This window comes from Hylobates moloch, unplaced genomic scaffold (assembly GCF_009828535.3).
Source record: "Hylobates moloch isolate HMO894 unplaced genomic scaffold, HMol_V3 SCAFFOLD_6, whole genome shotgun sequence".
NCBI classification, from domain to species: Eukaryota; Metazoa; Chordata; class Mammalia; order Primates; family Hylobatidae; genus Hylobates; species Hylobates moloch.
In genome coordinates this window covers 6,165,715-6,188,822 of record NW_026652281.1, presented here as the reverse complement: position 1 = coordinate 6,188,822, position 23,108 = coordinate 6,165,715, and the positions used below count along the sequence as shown (strand labels likewise).

General features: G+C 51.5%; 1 protein-coding gene across 4 annotated transcripts in view; it reads left to right on the top strand.

Annotated features, from left to right (window-relative positions):
- The first annotated feature begins 6 nt into the window (after window positions 1-6).
- NECAB2 (N-terminal EF-hand calcium binding protein 2) overlaps window positions 7-23,108 on the top strand; it is a 33,882-nt gene continuing 10,780 nt past the window's right edge. The window contains exons 1-6 of one of the 4 annotated variants that reach the window (XM_032156320.2): window positions 7-161; window positions 3,464-3,488; window positions 9,285-9,393; window positions 11,653-11,678; window positions 11,844-11,941; window positions 21,562-21,698. In XM_032156320.2, coding sequence (XP_032012211.1) covers window positions 72-161; window positions 3,464-3,488; window positions 9,285-9,393; window positions 11,653-11,678; window positions 11,844-11,941; window positions 21,562-21,698 — 485 coding nt within the window. In that variant the 5' untranslated portion in view covers window positions 7-71. Of the gene's footprint in view, window positions 162-2,970; window positions 3,074-3,160; window positions 3,201-3,463; window positions 3,489-9,284; window positions 9,394-11,652; window positions 11,679-11,843; window positions 11,942-21,561; window positions 21,699-23,108 lie in introns of those variants that run through there. The other 3 variants (XM_032156325.2, XM_058440273.1, XM_058440272.1) reach the window with 3 other exon arrangements.

Below are 23,108 nucleotides of genomic sequence, written 5' to 3'. Positions count from 1 at the left end.
ACAGGCTGCTCCGGGAGCCGCCGCAGCAGGGCCGGGCGCTGGGCGGGCTGCTGCGCTGGGTGGGCGCCAGGATGGGCGAGCCCCGGGAGCCGCTGGCCCCCGCCGCCCCCGCGGACCCCGGCCCAGCCTCGCCGCGCGGGGGCACCGCCGTCATCCTGGACGTGAGTACGCGCCGGCCGGGACCCCCGCCGTGGCCTCCGCTGGGACCCGGAGCCCCCTCCGCCCCTCGGGCGGACCCCGACGCCGCGACCCGCGAGGCCCTCCCTACCCGGGCAGGAGACCCCCGGCCCCTCCGCGTGTGAGAGCGGGAGCCCCCAGCCCCGCCACGTCCAGGCCGGTCTCCAGCCCCGTCCTCTCCCTGGACCGGGAGACCCCCCATCCTCCGCCCCTCCACCGGCGCTTCTCGGAGTCCCTGCCTGCCCACAGTGGGGACCCGTGAGCCCCCGGACCCGGCCATTGTCCCCCTAGTTTTGTCCAAGCCAACCCCCCACCCTTTACCCCACCGGGCCGGAGCCCCTCGCCGCGTCCAGCCGTCTCCTTCTGTCCATCCCGGATCCTGTCCGGAGCGATACTTTTCTGAGGCCCCCAACAACCCCTACCTCTAGCCCACCTCTCTTCGCCCTAGACCCTGAGCTCCCGTTCATCTCACGCCCAAAGACCTTTTGCTCCAGCTACTGCCACTTTAAAAGTGAAGCCCCCTCCCCACCTTCTGTCTTCTCGTCTCCTTTCCATAGAGCCAGAGCCATCGCCCATCAGCCCTGAGCCGGTACCCTCTGGTCTTCCCCACCCCGCCCCCTTCTATTCCAAGTCCTCTGTTCCCTTCTCCACACCCGTCTACCCTACCGAGAGCTGGGTCCTCTTCATGGACCAGACTCACCCTTCACCCCTCCTAACTCCCCTGGGACCCAAACCACCCACCCCTGGGAAGCCCACCTCACCCTCCCACCCGCCCCACCAGGGAGGGAGGAATCTTCAGGGGGCGGCTCGGAGGAGGAGGACTTCTCCCGGCAGAGAGCGCTAGGAGGAGGTGGAGGAGGCTGCTGGGGGTGTTGACTGCGTGTTTCAGCGAGGGTCCTGCTGGGGTGGGGCGGGGGCTGCCTCTGCCTGTGTGGTGGGTTTCTGGGAGAGTTGTGGGTGTGTGTGATGGGTACACGCGTGTATCGCGGCTCCCTGGGAGTGGGAGGATTCCTTCCCTTCCTCTCCCCTCTCTCCTGCTCCTGGAACCCTTGGCGGGGTCTGGACTGGGAGGGCTGGACAGAGCGGGAGAGCTCTAGAGTGTCACACTCACAGGCACACATTCACACACTCACGCACTGGCTTACGCACACACAGCCAGAGACACACCTGTGCAGCCACATTATCCCCCCCCCCCCCTTCAGGAGCCCCGCAGAGCTCTCACTGAAAGTCCTGGGCAGAGTCCTGCAGCCCCAGGCTGCCCTGCACGGAAGCCCTGCCCAGTCAGGGTGGGGGCTGTGAGGTTCCATCTCCTCACCTGCCAAAAGGAGTGATAAGCGGGGGTGGGGCGGGAGGTGCTCGTGCAGACTCCTGGAGCTGGCTGACATTACCAGGTGTCAGCCCTGCCATGTCACTCATGTGTTCAGCATTCCTGCCCAGAGCCGGCACCTGCCTGGTGCCTGGCCTCAAGGGGGATCTGGGACACCCAGATAGGGACCCCAGCTTTGAGAAGCCTTGCCCAGTCAGGAACAGGGCTGCGGGGTGCCCAGGCTGGATCTCTGAGGAGGGCCTGGGGGTCTGAGGTTCAGCCAGGAGGAGGGGTGATGTTTGAGAGGCCCTCCCGTAGCTGTGCTTCAGTCTCACCGCCCAGGTGCCTAGAAATGACCAAGGGTGCCCCTTTCTCGTTGCTTGGAGGGATGGGGGGCGAGGGCATCTGTCCTTTACCCCAAAGTGAGGACAGAGGGTGGAAGGGTCAGAGTGAGTATTACCTCCTCCTCCTCCATGGCTGACCTGGCCCCAGCAGCCCTCCCTGGTGTCGGGAAATGTGCACGTGTTGCTGCCTCTCTCTAGGTCTCTGCACCCTCCTTGCTAAAACAAGCCAGTGAGATTGGGGTGGGGGCCACCGCAGACCCTGGGATCATTCTCAGGCTTTAAAGTGCTGGCGGGCCGGGTGCCGTGGCTCACACCTGTAATCCCAGCACTTTGGGAGGCCAAGGCGGGTGGATCACCTGAGGTCAGGGGTTCGAGACCAGCCTGACCAACAAGGTGAACCCTCGTCTCTACTAAAAAATACAAAAATTAGCCAGGTGTGGTGGCGGGCGCCTGTAGTCCGAGCTACTCGGGAGGCTGAGACAGGAGAATTACTTGAACCTGGGAGGCAGAAGTTGCAGTGAGCCAAGATCGCGCCACTGCACTCCAGACTGGGTGACAGAGTGAGACTCTATCTCAAAAAAAAAAAAAAAAAAAAAAGTGCTGGTGAATCAGTCCCGGTAGGAACTGGTTACAGTGAAAGGTCTGACTCCACTACAGTGCAGAGTAGGTGGAACATCCTGCGTTGCAAACAAGCTCCTGCAGGACCCAAACAGCTCCTGTGAATAGCAAGGTCTTAGCACACAGGTGTCAACATTGGGCCTGGGAGGCTTTAAAAATGCTGAAATCAGAGTGGGCCTCACAACAGCTGATTCAGTCACCTGGGGCGTGGCCTGGGCTGAGGAGGTTTTGAAAGCTCTCCAGGCGATGGTGGTGGAAGGGGCGGCAGGCTGCCTTCGAGCCTCAGCCTGGCGAGCAGCACCTGCCAGCCAGACCTTGCGGAAAGGGGAGCACCTCTGTCACACGGATTCAGATGTCACTGGAAAGGCAGAACGAGGAGGCACCTGGTCTGTAGGTTCAGGCCAGCCTTGGAGCTGCCCTCCACCCATCCCTGCCTAATGCAGCCAGAACCTCGTCTGCGGCTGCTTTTCTGAACTCTTGGCGTCCTGTTTCTCCTCCTGCACCCCAAAATTAACGCAGTCCTGCCCGTAGCTGGCATTGTCACCAGGCCTTGCAAACACCTTCGTCGGACTTAGCCCAACCTCCCTGGAAACACACCAGGGGTTCTGGAAGGACTGCAGTGGTAAAGGTTGTGGCGCTCCCTGGGACACTGATTCGGAGTGTGGTTGTGTGCACCTGAGCGTTTGGCGGTGGGTGAAGCCGCGTGGACTGATGACTGTGGACATACACCTGCAGGGATGGCCGTGGGCCTGCATGTGTGTGTCAATGTGGCAGGGAGCTGGCTGGTGGTACTGGCAGCCGCTTCCACATGGGCGAGGGGAGGGCTTCTCTCTGCAACATCCCTCATCAGTTCCCCCTGGATCCCAGCCCAGGGAGGGGGAGAGGGAAGGGGGGCTCAGCTTCCCAGGACCTTAAGCTGCTCCTGGGAGAAGAGAAGGATCCCAGGATCCGGTCAGAGGCCGCAGGAAGGGCTTGCCTCTCCCTGGCCCAGGGCTGACTTAACCTCTCTTTTCTGCAGATTTTCCGGCGTGCGGACAAAAATGGTGAGTTTCCCTTCCAGGCTGACCGCTGCCCCGCTCCTTCTGTCCTCCTGCTTCATGGGGAAGGGATCAGGGATAGGAACAAGCGCAACCTTGAGCCTAAAGGTTTGGAGTGCAGGGGTCTGAAGTTAAAAAGGCCAAATCCTTCTACTGCTCTTGGTCTCCGCATCTGTAAAATGGGAATCCTAGTAGGGCCTACTTAGTAGGGACACCTCCACTCAGGAGCTCAGTGAGTCATGTCTGTGAGGCCAAGAACAATGGCTGGCCGTGGCAAGTGCTGGGTGTACTTTAGGCCTTTTCCTAGCTGAGCTGGACCAGAGGAGCCCAGGCTGGGGCCCAGAAACCCCCAGCCCCCAGTAGGGAAGCCCCCAGCCTCACGCTAGGCCCTTTACAAGCCTTGGTGCAATTCTTTGTTGTAGCAAACTGAGCAGTCAGTGCTCTTGCCTCTGTTGACACCATAGCAGCCCAGAGAGGTTAAGCAATTTGCCCCAGGGTTGCCCAGCTGCATGAAAGAAGTGGAAGCTCTCCTGAAGACCCAGGCCCTTTTTCCTTTCTCTCTCGGCCTTTTCAAAAATGTGAGCAGTGCCTTGTTGTGGCCACGGAATTCATAGCGCTCCACTTTTCCTGACTCCTTGCAGGGGCCCCACTTGCAGAAGGAGCCCAGGCCTTGAGAATAAGCACGTTTAGGAAGTCCCAGCTGAGCCTCGGCTGACAAAAAGCACCTTCTTACGAATGCCATAGTCATTATTACAGTTGCAGCGCAACTCGCTGTGGACTTTAACCAAGACAGATTCCCTCCTCTCTGGGCCTTGGTTTTCCCATGGGTAAAGTGGGGTAGTAACACTTGCCCTGCCTCCTTCTTTGGGTTTTGGGGAAAAGCCAGAGAGGGGGTGTGGGTGACAAATGTTTTTAAAGAGAATCGCGTGCTCCCGGTGTGTTCTTTCATTGAGAAAATCCACATCAAGTACCAAGCCTGTGGCAGGGGAAGAGCAGGCAACAGAGACCCTGTGACCTGCCCCAGGGCCCTTGGTCCCCAACACCTCTGGCCCCGGTTCCTCTCCTGTACAAGCTGGAGTTGAGGATGGCAGCTCTGGCCTTGGCCCCCAGCACCCGCCTCATCCCTGGGATTTCCTGTTAATGGCTCCCACCCAGGGTGGTTGCAGGGTGGAGTTGGAGGCGTTGGGCGGGGTGGGAGGGCAGGTGCACAGGCCTGGGCTGGAATCAGTTCCGACGAGTCTCCCACCCTGGCCTCCTGCATCCCTGGGGGTGATGATGACCGCTCCCAGGCCTCTGGGGAAGAAGGACCATCAGCAGTGATTCCATACGGAGCAGAGGAGGAATAAGAGGGACGCAGGGAGATGAAGTGGCTCTGGAAAAACAGCCGTAGTATCATGGCCTGAAAAGCCTTGGAGATGAGCCAGGGGAATTCAGGGGGCTGTCCCTGAGATGGGGTCGCTGGAGCCCTCAGCGTCATTGCCTGTGTGCTGGCCTGGTCCTCCAGCAGGATGAGAGGTAGGGATTTGGGTTTGTCCCTTGTCCTGGGCGTGATACCCAGCACACAGTAGGTCTTCGGTAAATGTCTGTAGACTTGGTGGACGTGTTTGTTGGGGGGAGCATGGCTGTGCGTATCTCGGTGACTCAGCAGCATGCGGCTGTTGGCAATGCGTGTGTCCACTGTGGGTCTCTAGTCATGGCTGTACATCCTGAGTGTGTGTGCAGTTTGTGTACGTGTGTAGTTTGTGTGCAGAGCATGTGTGGGCCTCTAGCCATGGCTGTACATCCCGAGTGTGTGTGCAGTTAGTGTGCGTGTGTGGCTTCCTGAGTGTGCAGCTCTGCAGGAGCCATTGCAGTGTACACACATGGGCGGGTGGTGCCTGGACCCCTCAGGCACAGATGGGGTTCTGTCCTTGCTGCAGGCTCCCCCCATCAGAGGTCATGTGTCCACCCCCTGAGCACAGCTGTGGGACCCTCAGTTTCCTTACTGCCGCCCCCTCAAAGGCTGAGCCGGTTCCTTCTTGGGGCTTGCGTCTTCCCAGCCACCACTGTGTGACCATTGGGGGCTGTCACCAGGGTGAATGTGGTTGTGAGATGCGGGTTCCAGCAAGAGCTTCCCAGGTGCCAGAGCCTGACTGCCTGGTCTTAAGTCCTGGCTCAGCCGCGTACCAGCTCTGGCCTCAGGCAAGTCACCACATTCTCCAGCCTCAGTTTTCTTATCTGTAAATGGGAATAATTACAGCAGCCACGTCGGAGGGCTGTCTGAGGATAGAGAGTTGCTCTCCTGGCTTGGCTCATTAAAGATGTCAATAAGTCCCAGCTGCTCTGCCTCAAATGCCTGGGAAATGGGAGTCCGCAGGCGTGGCTTGTCCAGAGGGGTTTGATTCCTCTGTGCTCAGCAGGGAATTTGGTCTGGTGGAGGCTGCCAGCAGTTACTGAATGTCTATTACGCACCAGGACTTGAATGTGCTTTTTCCTTTAATCTTCACTGTGATCCTACTGAGACAAGAAGTATCAACCCCCACCCTCCTTCCAGATGACAAAAACAAGGCTCGGAGATGGCACGTGATATTCTTCACATGGTTGGGGGGCAGCGGTGCAGGCAGGTTCTGATTCAACACAGCAGCTTAAAAGGTTGTAGGAGTGGGGATGGGACTTGGTGTGGGTATAGATAGGGGAGTGGTGTGTGGGAATAGAATGGCTGGGGAAAGAGGAATGAGTGTAGGGGTGAGAATAGATGTCAAGGAGGTGTGGATGCAGGAATGAGAACAGGTCTGCAGGGAGGTGTGGGTGCAGGGATGGGAACAGGTGTGCAGGGAGGCGTGGGTGCAGGGATGAGAACAGGTGTGCTGGGGCTGCAGATGTGGAGGCCGATGGGCACACAAGCACACAACAGGACTGCGCAACACTGATGCTAGCCCTGCCTCAGGTGTCCACAAGAAGGATGGATGGGATGCTTCAGGGGAGTGGGAGATGGGGTGCAAACTCAAAGGACCCCCCCCCAAGGCTGCCTTTAGGTCTTAGAGATTACAGGAACAAAGGCTTAGGGCTGGCCTGTCAGGGTGGCTCCTGTGACAGAGACTTGTTTGGCTGAGATGGATACCGGATGCCCAGTACCTATGGGAAGGTTAGCATGAGGGGCCTGACTGGCAGCCTGGGATGTAAACCCAGGGGGTGGCAGAGGGCTGAGTGCCAGACAGCATTTCCCTCCAGGGACATGGATGCTGACAGGCTCTTGGCATTTGAAAGGTCGTGGAGACAGAGACTGCGTTCGTGCTAATTAGCAAAGACACCTGCAAACGGCCCGCTTGGCCTGTCTAATTGAACTGGGGGCCTATGTAGGGTGTGTTTTTTCCTCATTAGTGGATTCATTAGACCCGTGGTCAGGCGTTCAGGATAAATGTCAGCTGAAAGCTTTGTGAGGGGCACCTTGCTGGCCTCTGTCTGCCTGCTCTCCCTGTGAGGGGGCCCAAGGTACCTGGACAGGCACGTGGGGAGATGAGGCAGCCAGAGGGAGGCTGGGATTGGGGCTCACAACCCCTGTCATGCCCATGGTGACTGCCCCTCACCCAAAGTGGGGGTGCCTGAGCCAGCACCCACCCCCTGCTGGGTAGGTGGTGATCTCGCCACAAGATCCTACCCCTGGATTAGGTTGAGAGCCTGGACTTGGCAGCCAGATGGCCTGGGTTCAAGCTTTAGCTGTAGGACCTAGGCAAGTACCCTAAGGGCTCCGTGCCTCAGTTTACCCCTCTCTAAAGTGGAAGTGATAGTACTGCCTGTGAGTGTTAGGAAGACTAAAGGAGTGAGCACGTGGAAAGAACTCCGCGTGTGGCGTGACTCCATGCTCGGATTCCAGGTTTGATCTTCAGTCTTGCTGAGGACACTCGGAAGGCGTCCTCTGTCATGGAACACAGAAAGCCACAACTTCGATTTCACTTATCTCGTGGCTGACTTTGTGGACTGTTCGTTGTTAGGTTTTGGGTCTTTGGTTTGTGCACGTGTGGTTGGATTGGGGTTTTTTTGGCCTTTCCTTTGAAAGTCAGAAATTCTTCCCACTGTAACCTTGAAATCTGAGCTGCGATGTTGGGGGCATCTTGGGATATTGGCCCTAGCCCCCCATGCACACGTGTTCATATTCTTTACCAGCCTCGATACTTTATGCTCTATGGGGTTAAAGAGAAAAGTGGTGGCATGAAACCGTGTCAAGATCTGAGGACCCCCCTCTGCTGAGCTTACGCTCTCACCCTGTGTTGAGCTCCAGCAGAGCTGCTGGGAACACAGACAGAAGCACTGGAGCCTTTAAAGTTTAAGAATGACTCATTCTCAACCCAAGTACGTCTGCCGTGTCAGGTTAGGCAGGTCGTGCGCTGCACGAGGGCACCCACCCGAGGAAGTGGAGGGTTTCAAATGCAGGCTGCAATCCATTTTCAACACATGTGCGCTGACACTAGTCTCATCCTCTCAGCAGAGAAAGGAGTGTCTTTTTCTAATCCACAGGAAGGTGCCCTGTGGACTCTCAGGGCCCTTGTCCCAAGCACCCAGCTTTGAATGCAAATCCTCTGGAAGTAGTGCCAGGGGGTTATGCAGAGAGGCTGGTGGCCAGGAACTGTCACGGGCTCCCTCTTCTCACTGACCTCCATGCCCCTCACATAGTTTCTCTTAAGGAGGAACAGATCCTTGAGGAGTGGCGGGGGCGAGTGGCTGCAGGGCAGGTGGGGGATGAGCTTGCTGGCATTTGCCCAGCAGGTCTGTTCAGGTGGAAGGAGCTGAGGGTGGAAGCTTAGGGACCGCCTCCCAGAGTCCCTGATGTTCTTCTCAAGCCACCTCCCCTGGTGGCCCAATCTGATCCAAACCCACAAGACCTTCCTGGTGGGGCCAAAAGTGTCCCCAGAGCAACTGCAAGTGAAGGGAAAAGGTGAGGCGATGGGTGGGACAGGTGACATGTCAACTGTGGAGGCCCTTCTGTGGAGATCCACCTCAGAAGCACAGCCTCTGGCCAGAGCGTTGGCACCTCCAGGCCTGGCACCTCCTTCCCACATGGCTTGGCATCTAGATGGCTGCATCTGTGGCCTGGGAGAGGAGGTAACAGTGAGAATCTCATGCCAGCCATTGGCAGGCATCTCATGCTGCCTCATGGAAGGACCTGAAGTTTGCCACATGGATGGGGTGGAGAAGAAAGGGTTGTTCTGTATTCTAAGAACAGTGCTGAGGGAGTCAGGGCTTAGGGGCTGGGACTGGGGTTGGGAATGTGGGGAGACCACTTGGCGTTTGGAAGCTATAGAGTGGTGGCTCATCCAGCTGCTGGGCTTTGGATCCACTTCATGCCGATGGTGTGACATGGGACACGTTGCCCACACTGGGTTATCTTAAATAGCACCTGCCTCCAGCTGGCCGTGTAAATTGAATGAGAGAAAATTCACTGGCAGGGGGGCAGATACTCTATATTTTTTGAATACATGGAAAATGTGGAGTGCACAGTGAGCCCAAGAAAGCTAGCTATTGCATTACTGTTGTTCTGAGGATTATCTGTAAGCAGGCATTGGCCTGGGAATTAGCTGGATGAGGCAGTGATTCTCTGTGTACTGGAGTTGACTGGTTAGTGTGGGAATTAGCTGGGTGGGTAGGGATTATCTAAAATGGAATTTGTCTTTTAGTTTGGGGATTAGCTGGGAGGATGGGGATTATCTGAGCTGGAGTTGCTCCGTCACTCAGGGCATTGCCTGGATTTGGGGGCCATGCATGCACTGGCCCCACCAGCCTTATCTCTGCAGACACCAGCTCCTTTCCCTGCTTCCTTCCTTGCAGATGATGGGAAGCTGTCCTTGGAGGAATTCCAGCTCTTCTTTGCAGATGGCGTCCTCAATGAAAAAGAACTGGAGGATCTCTTTCACACGATTGATTCTGACAACACCAAGTGAGCCTCAGTCCTGGTTGGCAGAGCGGGGGCATGTGTGGGCCATGGTGGAGGCATCTTTTCATCTAGTCTCCAATCCTAGTCCCCTGTAAGGGGCAGGAGAACTGAAAATCCCCACATTTGCTAAGCCAAAAGTCAGCTCTTCACTGTCTGGGGTGATTGGGGCATGTGCAGATTCATATTGTGTTGGCTACTATCGAAAGTGTCTCTTCGGAGTGCACATGGCCAACTAAGGAGAGACTCCCGGTTCTGCACAGTGGACATGGGATTATGAAAATGGGAAGGTGGCAATGGCTTCATCCTTCTCCCATCTTCAGCCAGCAGCCAGTTCTCACCCCAGCCCCAATGCCTGTGCATCCTCCTAGTCCCAACATTAACTGTGAGGTTGAACCTCACCCTAACACTGACTCCTGTGTTAAACCAAACACGAATCCTAACTCAACACTACATCTACCATTATACCTTATTAAACCTTTTCTCCAGCCCAGTCATAACACTAACCTGCATCTGAGGATCAGCCAAAAAGTCTGGCTCCACCCATCTCTAAATCAAGTGGAAAATGCAGATTCTACTCAGACTTACCCTTGATCCTTCCCAGCTTCACCTCCAATCTTGGCCTTTTCTTGGGATTCCCCAGACAGGATGAGGTCTGATCCCTCTCCTCAACCCCACCTTCAGGAGGGGTCAGAGCCCCTCCTGGTCCCCTTTCTCAGGCCTACTCCTGTGATGAGGAACCAAGTGTCTGGAGTGCTGCTTAGGGCACATTTGGTAAGTTGAGGTTCTGAGACGGGCTGGAGATGGTCTGGACAAGGAGCTACCACCAAACCAGTGTGAAGGGGTAGAGTCCAATGGTGGCTTGGACCAGAGGCTGGGGCTGAGAGTGTCCTGGGAGGCGCTGGCTGGGGACGGGGTATGTTAAGTGGAGCAGGCACCATCCTGTGGGAAAGGCCACTTTAGAGAAATGGCTTCAGGCTGCAGACTGCAGAATGGAGAACTCTCTCTGGGGCCAGATAGATTTCTGCGCTGTTACTGCAGCTTCCTGGGGTGCTTTGAAGGCAGGTGCCCATTGATTTAGACCTTCTCTTTCAGGGCCTTTGGTGTTAGGGCCAGCGGGGTAGAGGAGGGGGCGGAGGCGGAGGGAGGAGGAGGCACTGGTTTGAGAGTGGAGCTGTGAGAGCACGTGTGGGTGGGTGGGGGTGCAGGGAGGACTCGAGGTTATGGAAGGTCAAAGCCCTATAAAGACCCTTAGGTTTAATCTCCCCAACATTCCCTAAGGTCTGAGCTGCGAACGTTGGCTCCTTGGGATGCTAAATAGACTTTTGTGCCCAAAACAGTGTACAAACAATCAAAAAGATCTGTGAAACATGAATTAAAGCAGAATGACAGGGTCGCTTTCTGCAGGACTTGCCAGAACTCAGAATATGAGATGGAGGTTGGAGGCACCTCCTGACAGAGCATGCAAAGCCTCCGAGTGCAGATTCACTGGGCCACAGAAGCCTTCTGTCCAGATGTGCCTTGCTGAGCCTGGGCTCAGCTGGGCACAATGAGGGACCTAGGCCCGGAAAGGGCCACCACCGTCCTGGCTCCCTTGCACATTGACTTGGCAGTAGCTCCTTATCCAGACCATCTCTAGCCAGTCCCAGAGGGCCCCAGCTTATTAAATCTGCCCCTAAGCTGCAGAACCACCATAGTTCCCAGCACTGCACCCCGATCTTGGGGCCAGTGTATGTTCCTTCACTGCAGTAGGGGATAGGCTCATGCTCAGCCCGCTACCCCAAGAAAGGACAGGACCCTTCTCCAGGCTGCAGGAATGGGGATGTGGGACCCAGGGGCTGGGACCAGAACAAGAAGGGGTCTGCCACACCCCCAAGAACTCCTGGACCCGGCAGGTAGGGTCACCTGGGGGTGGGTCAGTGGGTCAGGTGAGAGGTTTGTTGACAGCCCGTCACAGCAATGGGTCTCCTCCTTCTGTCCTTTTACCCCTTTCCTGGCCCCTGGCTTGGCCCTCCCCTTGGTGTCATTTATTCATGATGGGGTCAGCGAACTCAGAGAAAACAGAAGAAGGGTGGGTGGTGTGGGGGGTCAGACAGACATGGGCCTTCAGGGGCAGGGGTGTCACCTACCTGCTGCACCCTCTTCTGTAAGGCGGGGCTTGTGGGGCCAGCACACAGGCTGCAAAGAGCAGGCAGGATGTGTGTTTCGCAGGCTGTGCAGGGTCAGGCCTGCTAACCCCCTCTCTGTCTCTGTCTGTCTCTGCAGCCATGTGGACACCAAGGAGCTGTGTGGTAGGTGCCTGGCTATGCTGGGACCAAGATGGGGATGCCGGGATGGGGCTGGATGAGAAGGGCCTGAGGCAGGGGAGGCTGGGGTTAGCGGAGGTGGGAGATGCAGGAGTGCTGAGTGGGAGGGGCAGGACCTGTGACTCCTGACCTTTGCCTTTCCTTCCCCAGATTACTTTGTGGACCACATGGGTGACTATGAGGACGTCCTGGCCTCCCTGGAGACCTTGAATCACTCTGTCCTGAAGGCCATGGGCTATACCAAGAAGGTCAGTGGGTGTAGGTGGCCCCCTGGGGTCCAGGGCTCCAGTGCTGCTTCAGTTCCGCCATTGCCTAAGGATGCCTGGATTTTTGAAGACAGGCGCCAGGGAGGCCTATTTCAGGGGTGGGCTTTGCCTGGGCCTCTTTCAAGCAGCTGCGATAAACTGGGAAGGGGATGGAATGGCTTGGTGAATGGCTCTGGTTGGGAGCAGGAGGCATTTTCCTGGAGTCAGGTCTGCTCCTGGGCTGGGGTCTTAGAAAGGGTGACCGCAATCACCCTGTACCCTTAGGGGTACCCAGACAGGTGTCGTACCCTCCAGGGCGGGCTTACAAGACTGGAAGCGGGGGCGGGGTGGGGCGGGGGGTGGTGGTTCATGCATCTGAACCCAGCCCCATATCAGGTTGTCAATGCTCAGCACCTGGTTTAATCCTCACGGCAACCCTATGGGTGGTTGCTATCACCTCCAGTATCTCACAGCTATGGAAACAGAGGCTCACAAAGGTGAACTCAACAGAGTCACAGCCAGACAGCCATAGCTGCTGGCTGGGATGAGTGGGGAAACTGAGTCAGGGACCTGGCAAGAGGCATGGGAGTGCAGCATGAGACTCCAGGCACACCCAGGAGGCAACTGGAGAGTCAGTCAACCAGGAGCAGAGAGCAGCCATTGGGCACACCGGTCCAGGCCCACGGTGAGGGGTCTGGGAGTGTACAAGGGTGAGGGACACACAGGTGCTTGAGGCAGCAGCCAGCAGCACCCTGAGCTGTGGGAGCCCAGAAAAGCCCAGTCCTGTCTGCCGGTTGAGGCCGGGGAACTTAGCTGATAAAGCCAGCCAAACCTGACTGAAGGATCTGAGCTGGTCATTTCCCTTTCTGTGCCTGTTTCTCCATCTGTGAAATGGAGACATCCACCTTATGCATTATGAAGTCCTTCAGAGATTGAGCGAAGTAAGGCCTCTGAGCTATTGAGCGTGCAGGACCAAGCATGGAGCAAAGACATCTGCTGCTTTGTATCAGTACGCTCCTACTGTATGCTCAGCCACATGTTAAAGCCCATTCTGTGCAATTTCCCTATGCTTCTCAGTTAGTGACCGCCATGTATTAGAGAGTCTCTGTTTTGCCATATATCTAAAAATAGTTGGGCCTCATTCTGGACCTCCACGATTCCACATTTCCATTTCTGTCCCAGTATCATGCTGTTTTGAGTCTTGCTGTTTTAGAGTATATTTTAATACCTTGTAAGACCTGCTCCCTTCAAGTATTAATCTTTGTAGAATATCGTTTGATATCCCAAAGTATCAAGGTACAGGCGGTGGATTGGAAGGTAGCGTGGAAAGATCCCAGGCTTCCGAGTCACCCAGACAACGGTGGCAACCCCACCTCTGCTCCAAACAGGTTGTGTGAGGTCACCATATGCTCACAGGTGACCCTGGGAAATGGAAACCGCCTCCTTGAGCCTTGGTTTTCTCACCTTAGAAGGGGCCCATGTCCTCGCCCTGCTGTGAGGCATTCATAACATCCATGGTTTCGTCTTGGTCTTTAGTCAGACTTTTCAGGAACATAACAGAGTTCTCCATCAGTGTCTACTGATACCAGTTAGACTGGTTTTAAAGATCTTGCTGTTGGAAGTCATATGGGTATGATGTCAGGGGTGGTCTTTGGTGGTTTTTTTGGCAGTCGTGGTGATGATAGGTTGTTGCATCCGTGATTGGCATTTCTTTTTTTTCTTTTCTTTTTCCTTTTTTTTTTTTTTTTTTTTTTGCTTTTTTTTTTTTTTTTTTTTTGAGACAGAGTCTCACTCTGTTGTCCAGGCTGGAGTGCAGTGATACAATGTTGGCTCACTGCAACCTCTGCCTCCTGGGTTTGAGTGATTCTCCTGCCTCCCGAGTAGCTGGGACTACAGGCGCCCGCCACCACTCCTGGGTAATTTTTCTATTTTTAGTAGAGACGAGGTTTCACCGTGTTGGCCAGGCTGGTCTCAAACTCCTGACCTCAGGTGATCCGCCTGCCTCGGCCTCCAAAGTGCTGGGATTACAGGTGTGATGTGATTGGCATTTCTTTTGCTTGCCTATTTCCTAACTGGTTTTTGTTTGTAGAAATGCAGCTTGTCGGTGGTTGTTTTAATGCTTTTCTCGTATGTGCTGTTTGCTTTTGTCAAGCCATAGCATCAGTTATTAAGAGTGCCTTTGTCTCCGCATTCTAACACGTGCCCCTCTCACTTCCCTGTGTATCCTGTGGCATTTCCTTCATGTTCTAAAACATTGTGGTGGGGCACGCCCAGGCATGCTTGTTTGGCTCCTGATTTTCGAGTGCATCTCTAGTACTTCTCTGCTGATTATCATATTAATACCAGCTCTTATTTTAGAATCCTCGTCAGCAGGTTGGAGAAATATTTTTGCATTCTCTTTGTTCCATTTTGTCTTAGGAGGGTGGTAGTGAATTTTTTCAAATGCCTTTTGGTATTTTTAAATGATCATATGATTTTTTTTCCCCTAAGCTATTGATGGGGTGGATGCTATTTTTAGATTGCCTCAAACTGAACAATCCTTCGCTCCCTGTGATAAACCGTAATTGGTGTATTATTCTTTTATCACATTACTGAGTCCTTGTCATGAGCCAAGAATTTTGTCTCTGTCTCTATTGGGAATGGAGATCGGATGATAGCTTGGGAATGATTTTGTGAGGTGGTTTTGAATGTGTTCTGTGTATGAATCAGCTTCTCTAACATAGAATCATTTTTCTACAGAAAAATAGAATTTATCCATAACTCTTGGGTCTCGGTGTTAAACAGGGGAGGGGATTATTTTCATAGTTATTTTAAGGTCATCCCTACTTTTAGTCAACTTTTTCACTTGTCCATTGTGAAAAATAATTTTCTTTTTTTTTTTTTTTTTTTTTTTTTTTTTTTTTTTTTTTGTCGCCCAGGCTGGAGTGCAGTGGCACAATCCCGGCTCACTGCAAGCTCCGCCTCCTGGCTTGAGGCCATTCTCCTGCCTCAGCCTCCTGAGGAGCTGGGACTACAGGTGCCCGTCATCATGACTGGCTAATTTTTTGTATTTTTAGTAGAGACGGGGTTTCACCGTGTTGTCAGGATGGTCTCCATCTCCTGACCTCGTGATCCGCCCGCCTCGGCCTCCCAAAGTGCTGGGATTACAGGAATGAGCCACCGCGCCCGGCCGAATATTTTTAAAGAAAACTGCCCTGGGCATAGTCATTTTTACAATCAGTCATACATGGAATGTTTTATGATTATTTTTAAAAATCTAAAACATTGTTTGACACAAGCAGGCACTGAATGCAGATTAAGTTCAATAAAAGATCTGCTGCCACTCACGGTGGCTCACGCCTGTAATTCCAGCGCTTTGGGAGGCCGAGGCAGGAGGATCGCTTGAGCCCAGAAGTTCAAGACCACCCTGGGCAACATAGTGGGACCCCGTTTCTACCAAAAACAAAACAAAACAAAATTAGCCGAGCATGGTGGGATGTGCCTGTAGTTCCCACCTCCTTGGAAGGCTGAGGTGGGAGGATCTCTGGAGCCTTGGAGGTGGAGGCTGCAATGAGGCACAGCATGCCGCTGCACCCCAGCTTGGGCGACAAGAGAAACCCTGTCTCTCAAAAATAAAAAAATAAAATGTGCTGCTATAGCTCACATCTTAAGTTTCTCCTATTTTTCTACATTTTAAAACCTTCTATTTGACAGTTTTGCCTGTTTTAACTAGCTGTTTCAAATAAGAAGCTCCTGGCACATTTATTTAAATTTCATGACATGTTTTCTCATTTATTTATAGCTCCTATCATTATTATTTCCTCCCTCTTGTAACTTTAGGTTTGTTGTTTTTGCTGTTCTTTTTCATATGTGAAATGGAATGGTTACTTTGTTTGATAATGTTGAAATTTTTTAAATTTACTTTTGATAGGGGCTGGGTGCAGTGGGTCATGCCTGTTATCCCAGCACTTTGGGAGGCCAGGGCGGGCAGATCACCTGAGGTCAGGAGTTCAAGACCAGCATGGCCAACAGGGTGAAACCCTGTCTGTACTAAAAATACAAAAATTAGCCCGGCGTGGTGGCAGGTGCCTGTAATCCCAGCTACTTGGGAGGCTGAGGCAGGAGAATCACTTGAACCTGGGAGGTGGAGGTTGCAGTGAGTGGAGACTGCGCCATTGCACTCCAGCCTGGACAACAGGAGCAAATCTCTGTCTCAAAAAAAAAAAAATTACTGCCAGGTGTGGTGGTTCACGCCTGTAATCCCAGCACTTTGGGAGGCCGAGGCAGGTGGATCACGAAGTCAGGAGTTCAAGACCAGCCTGGCCAACATGGTGAAACCCCGTCTCTGCTAAAAATACAAAAATTAGCTGGGTGTGGTGGCAGGTGCGTGTAATGCCAGCTACTTGGGAGACTGAGGCAGGAGAATCACTTGAACCCGGTAGGTGGAGGTTGCAATGAGCCAAGACTGCCCCACTGCACTCCAGCCTGGGCAACAAGAGTGAGTCTCCATCTCAGAGAAAAAAAAAAAATTACTGTTGATGTTCCCATAGCAATCACAGATGTTAATGTGTAGTATTTTCATCCTCTCTGTTCTTTGAGCAGCCTGTTATGTTGTCATTTATTTTTCAGTTCATTGTATTAAGATAAAACTGAATGACCAGAAAGGTTGCTACTCTATTTTTTAATGTACTGAGATTTTTCCATTATATTTGTGTTTGTTTTTATAACTACCTCATGAATGCTTAAGATGATGTGGATTGTGCTTGCAGAATTATCAGATTTGAAAACAGCTATCCTTTCTTTGTTATGAAATATGTGCTGCTAAGAGGCACTTTTTTAAAGGTAAAATTATGTCTCTTCTGCAAGTATTAAAATGCACACATCAAATTTTTTTTTTTTTTTTTTGGGCGGGGGGATACAGAGCTTCTCTCTCGTTGCCCAGGCTGGAGTGCAATGGCATGATCTCAGCTTAGTGCAGCCTCTGCTTCCCAGGTTAAAGTGATTCTTCAGCATCAGCCTCCCGAGTAGCTGGGATTACAGTCATGCACCACCACGCCCGGCTAATTTTTGTGTTTTTAGTAGAGACGGGTTTTCACCCTGTTGGCCAGGCTGGTCTTGAACTCCTGACCTCAGGTGTTCCACCCGCCTCGGTCTCCCAAAGTGCTGGGCTTACAGGCGTAAGCCACTGCGCCCAGCCCAAAGATTTTCTTTAACTCAATATGAGAATCAGTAAGATGTTGGAACTGGCTCAAAGGAGAATTGAAAGAACTTGTGCATTTTTACATAGGTAAATAGCAATTCTGAAATCAACTGGTGAATAAATGCATGAATGGTCACTATCCCAGGGCAACAACTAATTGCCCTGTGGAGAGTGCCAGACAAAATTCCTGTGCATTTCTGTGGAAGAGATAAAGACGGGGTCTTGTTGTGTTGCCAAGGCTGGAGTACAGTGGCACAGTCATTACTCACTGCAGCCTCAACCTCCCAGACCCAAGCGATCTTCCCACCTCAGCCTTCCAAGTAGCTGGGAACACAGGTGGGTGCCACTACCCTCCGGCTAATTTTTTTTTTTTTTTTTTTTTGGTAGAGACAGGGTTTCCCTATGTTGCTTAGACTGGTCGCAAACTCCTGGGCTCACGCAATCGTCTCCCACCTTGGCCTGTTTAAGTGCTGGAATTACAGGCATAAGCCACCGTGCCCAGCCAGAAGAGAACTCTGAATTATTATAAATGGTCCACATCCACAGAGTTTTAAAAGTTGCCCCAGGGAGGGTAGGAGTGGGGTTAGGGTTGAAACATTACCTCATAGGTACAGTGTTCAATATGTGGGTGATGGGTACACTAGAAACTCAACCCCCCCCATGACATACCCGTGTAACAAACCGGCACAAGTACCCTCTGAATCTGAAATAAAAATAATAAAACATATAAAACCCAACTTTCTGTCGTCTGCTTCCCTCCTTTAACAAGTTCTCAGATCCATCTTTCAAATAAATCAATGTTGGAAAACAAAACAAAGTAGCTCATGAATAAGGAAAGACTTAGAGAAACTAGAAAAAATAGTAAACTTAGAAAAACAAGAAACCCAAGAGTCGTTTGTGCCCAGTTCAAACACGTTGACTATTCTTTCTAACAGTGCCCTTTGCGTCCTTATTTATTATTATCTAATGTATCTGTTCTGTGGGACCGTGGTTAGCTAATTTCTCGTACTAAATTGTGTTTTGTTATTAAATCTTTGTGTTTCTAATGGTTTTCCTTTCTATATTTTTAGCCATGTTGTTTGATGCATATAGACTTTGGTTACAGTATTTTTGTTATATAATGGTACGTACTTGATATGCAAGATTTAGGGAGTAAAGTATAAATAAAATTCAAATCACTTCTAATTCCCACTATCCCTGACCACTGGTAACATTTTAGATTATTACCTTTAGCCTTTTTTATGTGTATTTCTTAAATTTATAATCTGTCTACAAAAATCTATTTCCTGCTCTTTTTACCTAATATTTTAACATGTTCCCTATGTTATTAAAACACTTCAAAAGCATCATTCGAAATATTTTAATGTACTTATTTTTCCTCTTTTGTTAGGTATATTAGATTATTTCCAAGTGTTTGCATTATGAGTAATATGTAATACCTTGTGGCGAACATAGTTGTCCCTATTTTGCACTATTTCTTGAGGATACTTTATCAGAGTTGGGGAATTACTGAGTTAAAGAATCTGAGCAGTGTATGGCCCTTGATATATAGCAAAATGGCTATATAAGATGGCTGTAAGCATCGAAGTCCCCGTAGCTATATCACTGTGTCAGTACATAAAGATTTAATAATGGCACGTCTTTGTTATAACTTCATGCCTTTTATCATTATATTCGTACCTTTCTTGGGCAGTACTGTCTCATTTAAATTCTAACTTGATAGTGACACTGCACCTTATCCTATTCATTCAATCACAGTTGGTTACTGAATCTTTACACAGGCTTTTCTTGATAAGTCCTTTGTGCCATTTTGGTTTAGGTGCACTTCTGATGGACCTTGTTTAATCAGATCTAGGACTGTGTCTTTTTTTTTTTTTTTCCCAGACAGAGTCTCACTGTCGCCCAGGCTGGGCTGCAGTGGCGTGATCTCGGCTCACTGCAGGCTCCACCCACCGGGGTTCCCTCTGTTCTCCTGCCTCAGCCTCCCGAGTAGCTGGGACTACAGGCGCCCGCCACCTCACCCGGCTAATTTTTTTGTATTTTTAGTAGAGATGGGGTTTCACCGTGTTAGCCAGGATGGTCTCGATCTCCTGACCTCGTGATCCGCCTGCCTTGGCCTCCCGAAGTGCTGGGATTACAGGCGTGAGCCACTGCACCTGGCCGGACTGTGTCTTCATATAAGGGAATTCGGGCTGCCTTTTTTATTATGATTGCTTTATTCGGTCTGACTGTTGTGTTTTATTCCTCCCTTTTTTTATGCTTTCTTCATCTCTTTTACATTTTACCTTTTGGTGGTCTACCCTGTTTCTATCATGGATTATGATTTGGAATGTAGAATTCCTCGTTTTCACTTTAGTAGTTACTTTAAAAACATACATTATTATTAAGATTCTTAATCCTATTTTTATACTTAGCTAATAAACACTTTCTCTTCCCTTTGGGAATAAAAACAATTTGTAAGATTTTAGGCTTTTTTTTCCCTATGCTTTATTGACTGAATGCAGTATATTGAAATTAAACCATTAGTGGTTCATGTTTTTATTTCCTAATTTCTGTAACCTGAATGTTTAATTTGAGTGATCGCTGTTATTTCTTTTCACAACTTCCTCATATGAAGAACTCTCTCTAATTCAAGCCCAGATGACTTAGGACAAATTCTTAAGCATTGTTTGCAGACAAGGTGCTCATTTGGTAAAATTGCAGAAATTCGCAGGTTTCTGGAGATCTCCCAGTTGTTCTGCAAATGAGTAACTTGTCCCCTGGATGCAGAATTTCTCCACCTGAGCCTTTCCCTGTGGAGTCTGTGGAGCTGGTCTCTTGTCTGAGGCAAGCTCAGTCTCCCCACCATTATGTAATATACTCATGTAACAAATAGGCACGTGTATCCCCGTGTCAAATCTGGGATTGTATCTTTAGGTGTGGGAATTGTCGTGGAAGAGAAATCAGGAAAAGCTTCATTTTTTACTCCCTGGAAAATAACTTGTCGTCTTTGGAATTCAGCTAACCAGTAACACTTCCTGATCCCTGACCACATCTTCAGTCAGTGGTCCGGGTGCTTTTAACACACTTCAGCCCATTTTTCTGCTCATCACTTCTAGCAGCCTTTTTGTGTTTAAATATTTTAGCAAGTTATGTCTTCATGTCCATTTTTGGCCATTTGCGTGTCTGGAGTCTGTTGATCACTGGATCGTGTGTGGTTTTGGTCATTGCCATTTATCCGGCTGCAGGAACCTGCCAGGCTATGAGAACCTGACATCCTTTTGGCCATGTACTCTGTCAGGGTCTGTCCCCAGCAGGCTCTGGTCTGGCCGTCGGCTCGGGGTGGATCGCCCACCTCCACCATGCCTTAGCTGTCTTCTCGTGTGCCCCTCCTCCTCCTCTGTTTCTCAGTCTGTCAGCTGTGCTTCCCATTGTGCAATTATTGCTAATTAATTCCCAGTCAGAGTGATGGATGGTGTAATTGCTTTCTTTGAGAGCCCTGTTTTTTCCTTGCCTTGCCAGGGACTGGGCAGAATTCCAAGGTGCCTGGGGCAGGTGGCTCGGGAAGGCGCAGGGCAGGGTTTGGGAGACCCAGGACCCCCCAGCACAGCATCATTTTCATCACCTCGTCCCTGAGCGACGTGGATAAGCCTTCTCCCTTCTGCTGTAAAGTCTTTGCAGCCCAAAGCATCTCCACTGTATCCAAAAGCCTTGAGAAATGTCGTTGCAGAATCTCAGGACAGAGGTGGAAATTCTGTTCCACACCACAGAGCAAAACTTGGAGAAAACTCTCTTTTCCGTCTTTTCCCCGGAGCTCCGCTGAGACTCCTCTCTGATTCCCCCCAGGCTCCTCTCTGGCCGCCTCCTTTTCATTACTAAGTCCCGGGCACTTTCCTCCTTTGAGCTGCTTTTGATTCCGTTTTGTCGTTTTCCTTAGTAGCAGCCTGGAGATCCAGGAGCCCTAGGAATCCTCCTTGGAGGAGGAAGGAGGGAGGGAAGGTCGTGGATTCTTCTTGCCTGATCATTATCCTTGTCACAGCAACAACAAAACCACCAGTCACTATCACTGCCACCATCACCGTCATCCATATTGTAGCACCTACTGTTGATTGAGTCTTTGCTGTGTGGCAGGAGGCCCTGTGCAGAGCATTTTATACACATGTTGCCGTTTAATCTTTACTACAACCTTGTAAGATAGATACTTCAGTGACCCCATGATACTCAGGGAGGTCACAGAGCTAGTAAGTGGTGAAGCCAGGGTTCAAATTTGGTCTCTAAACCTCTAGCCTCTGCATTGGAAACGCTACAGCCTCTAAGAGTGGACCCCAGGAGGCCGTGGGGTCCTCCCTTCCCTTTGCAAAGCAAATTCACCAGCACCAGCTTTCCCCCGACTCCTGTGCTAGACCCCACCTCCAGTTTCCCTCCCACCCCTTTCCCCTCAGTGCCTCTTCTCTTCCCTCCACAGGTATATGAGGGCGGGAGCAATGTGGACCAGTTTGTGACCCGCTTCCTCCTGAAGGAGACGGCCAATCAGATCCAGTCGCTGCTGAGCTCAGTGGAGAGTGCGGTGGAGGCCATCGAGGAACAGACCAGCCAGCTCCGGTGAGTCTCTGAGACAAGTGCAGGGTCCCACGGGGGTATGCCGTGCATGCGCACGTGCCCACCTGCTGCTCGGTGGGGGTGTCTGTATACCTAAGAGCTGGGTGACCTTGGGCAGGTTGCCACAGCTCTCTGTGCCTTTGGTGCTCCATTATGTAATATAGGCACAATTATATACCTAAAACCTCAGCCACTGCAAGGATTGAATGAGATAGTAAATGCTCAGGAGAATGCCTGGTGTACATATTTATTAATACAGTGAAGACACCATTTCCCAGACTCTAATTTGTTTTGTCGCATCCACATACTACTTATTGTTTATGCAGAACTATTTTGGCCCACGTTTTATTTTTATTTTTGTTTATTTTAGACAATAAGTTTCGCTCTGTCTCCCAGGAGTGCAGTGGCGTGATCTTGGCTCACTACAACCTCTCCCTCCCTGGGTTCAAGCAATTCTCATGCCTCAGCCTCCTGAGTAGCTGGGACTGCAGGTGTGTAACACCATGCCTGGCTGATTTTTGTATTTTTAGTAGAGACGGGGTTTTGTCATGTTGGCCAGGCTGGTCTTGAACTCCTGGCCTCACGTGATCCACCTGCCTTAGCCTCCCAAAGTGCTGGGATTACAGGTGTGAGCCACCGCAGCTAGCCTATTTTCTCTTTCTCTCTCTCTCTTTCTCTCTCTCTCTCTCATTCATTCTTTTTTCTTTTTCTGTTTTCTTTTCTCTTTTCTTTTCTTTTTTTTTTGAGACCGAGTCTTGCTCTGTCACCCAGGCTGGAGTGCAGTGGCGAGATCTCAGCTCACTGCAACCTCCGCCTCCCAGGTTCAAGCGATTCTCCTGCCTCAGCCTCCCTAGTAGCTGGGATTACAGGTGCCCGCCACCACACGCCCAGCTAAGTTTTGTATTTTCAGTAGAGATGGTGTTTCACCATGTTGGCCAGGCTGGTCTTGAGGGTGATCCACCCGCCTAGGCCTCCAAGTGCTGGGATAGCAGGCTTGAGCCATGGAGCCCGGCCTTATTTTATTTTTTCAACCCAGGATCTCGCTGTGTCCCCCAGGCTGGAGTACAGTGGCACCACTGTGGCTGACTGCAGTCTCCAACTCAGGTTCAAGCAACTCTCCCACCTCAGCCTCCCAAGGAGCTGGGACTACAGGCACGTAGTCCCACCATACCCAGCATTTTTTTTTTTTTTTAGAGATGAGGTCTCGCCATGTTGGCCAGGCTGTTCTCAAACTCCTGGTCTCAGCAATCCTGCTGTCTCAGTCTCCCAAAGCGCTGGGATTACAGGCAGGAGCCACCGCACCCCAGCCCACTTTTGAAAATTAGAAAGCAGTTTAGGAAATGGCATATGGTTATAACTGTGCTCTGGGTATCACATGCCGTAAGTGAAGTAACTGTAAAAATAAGCACCTGT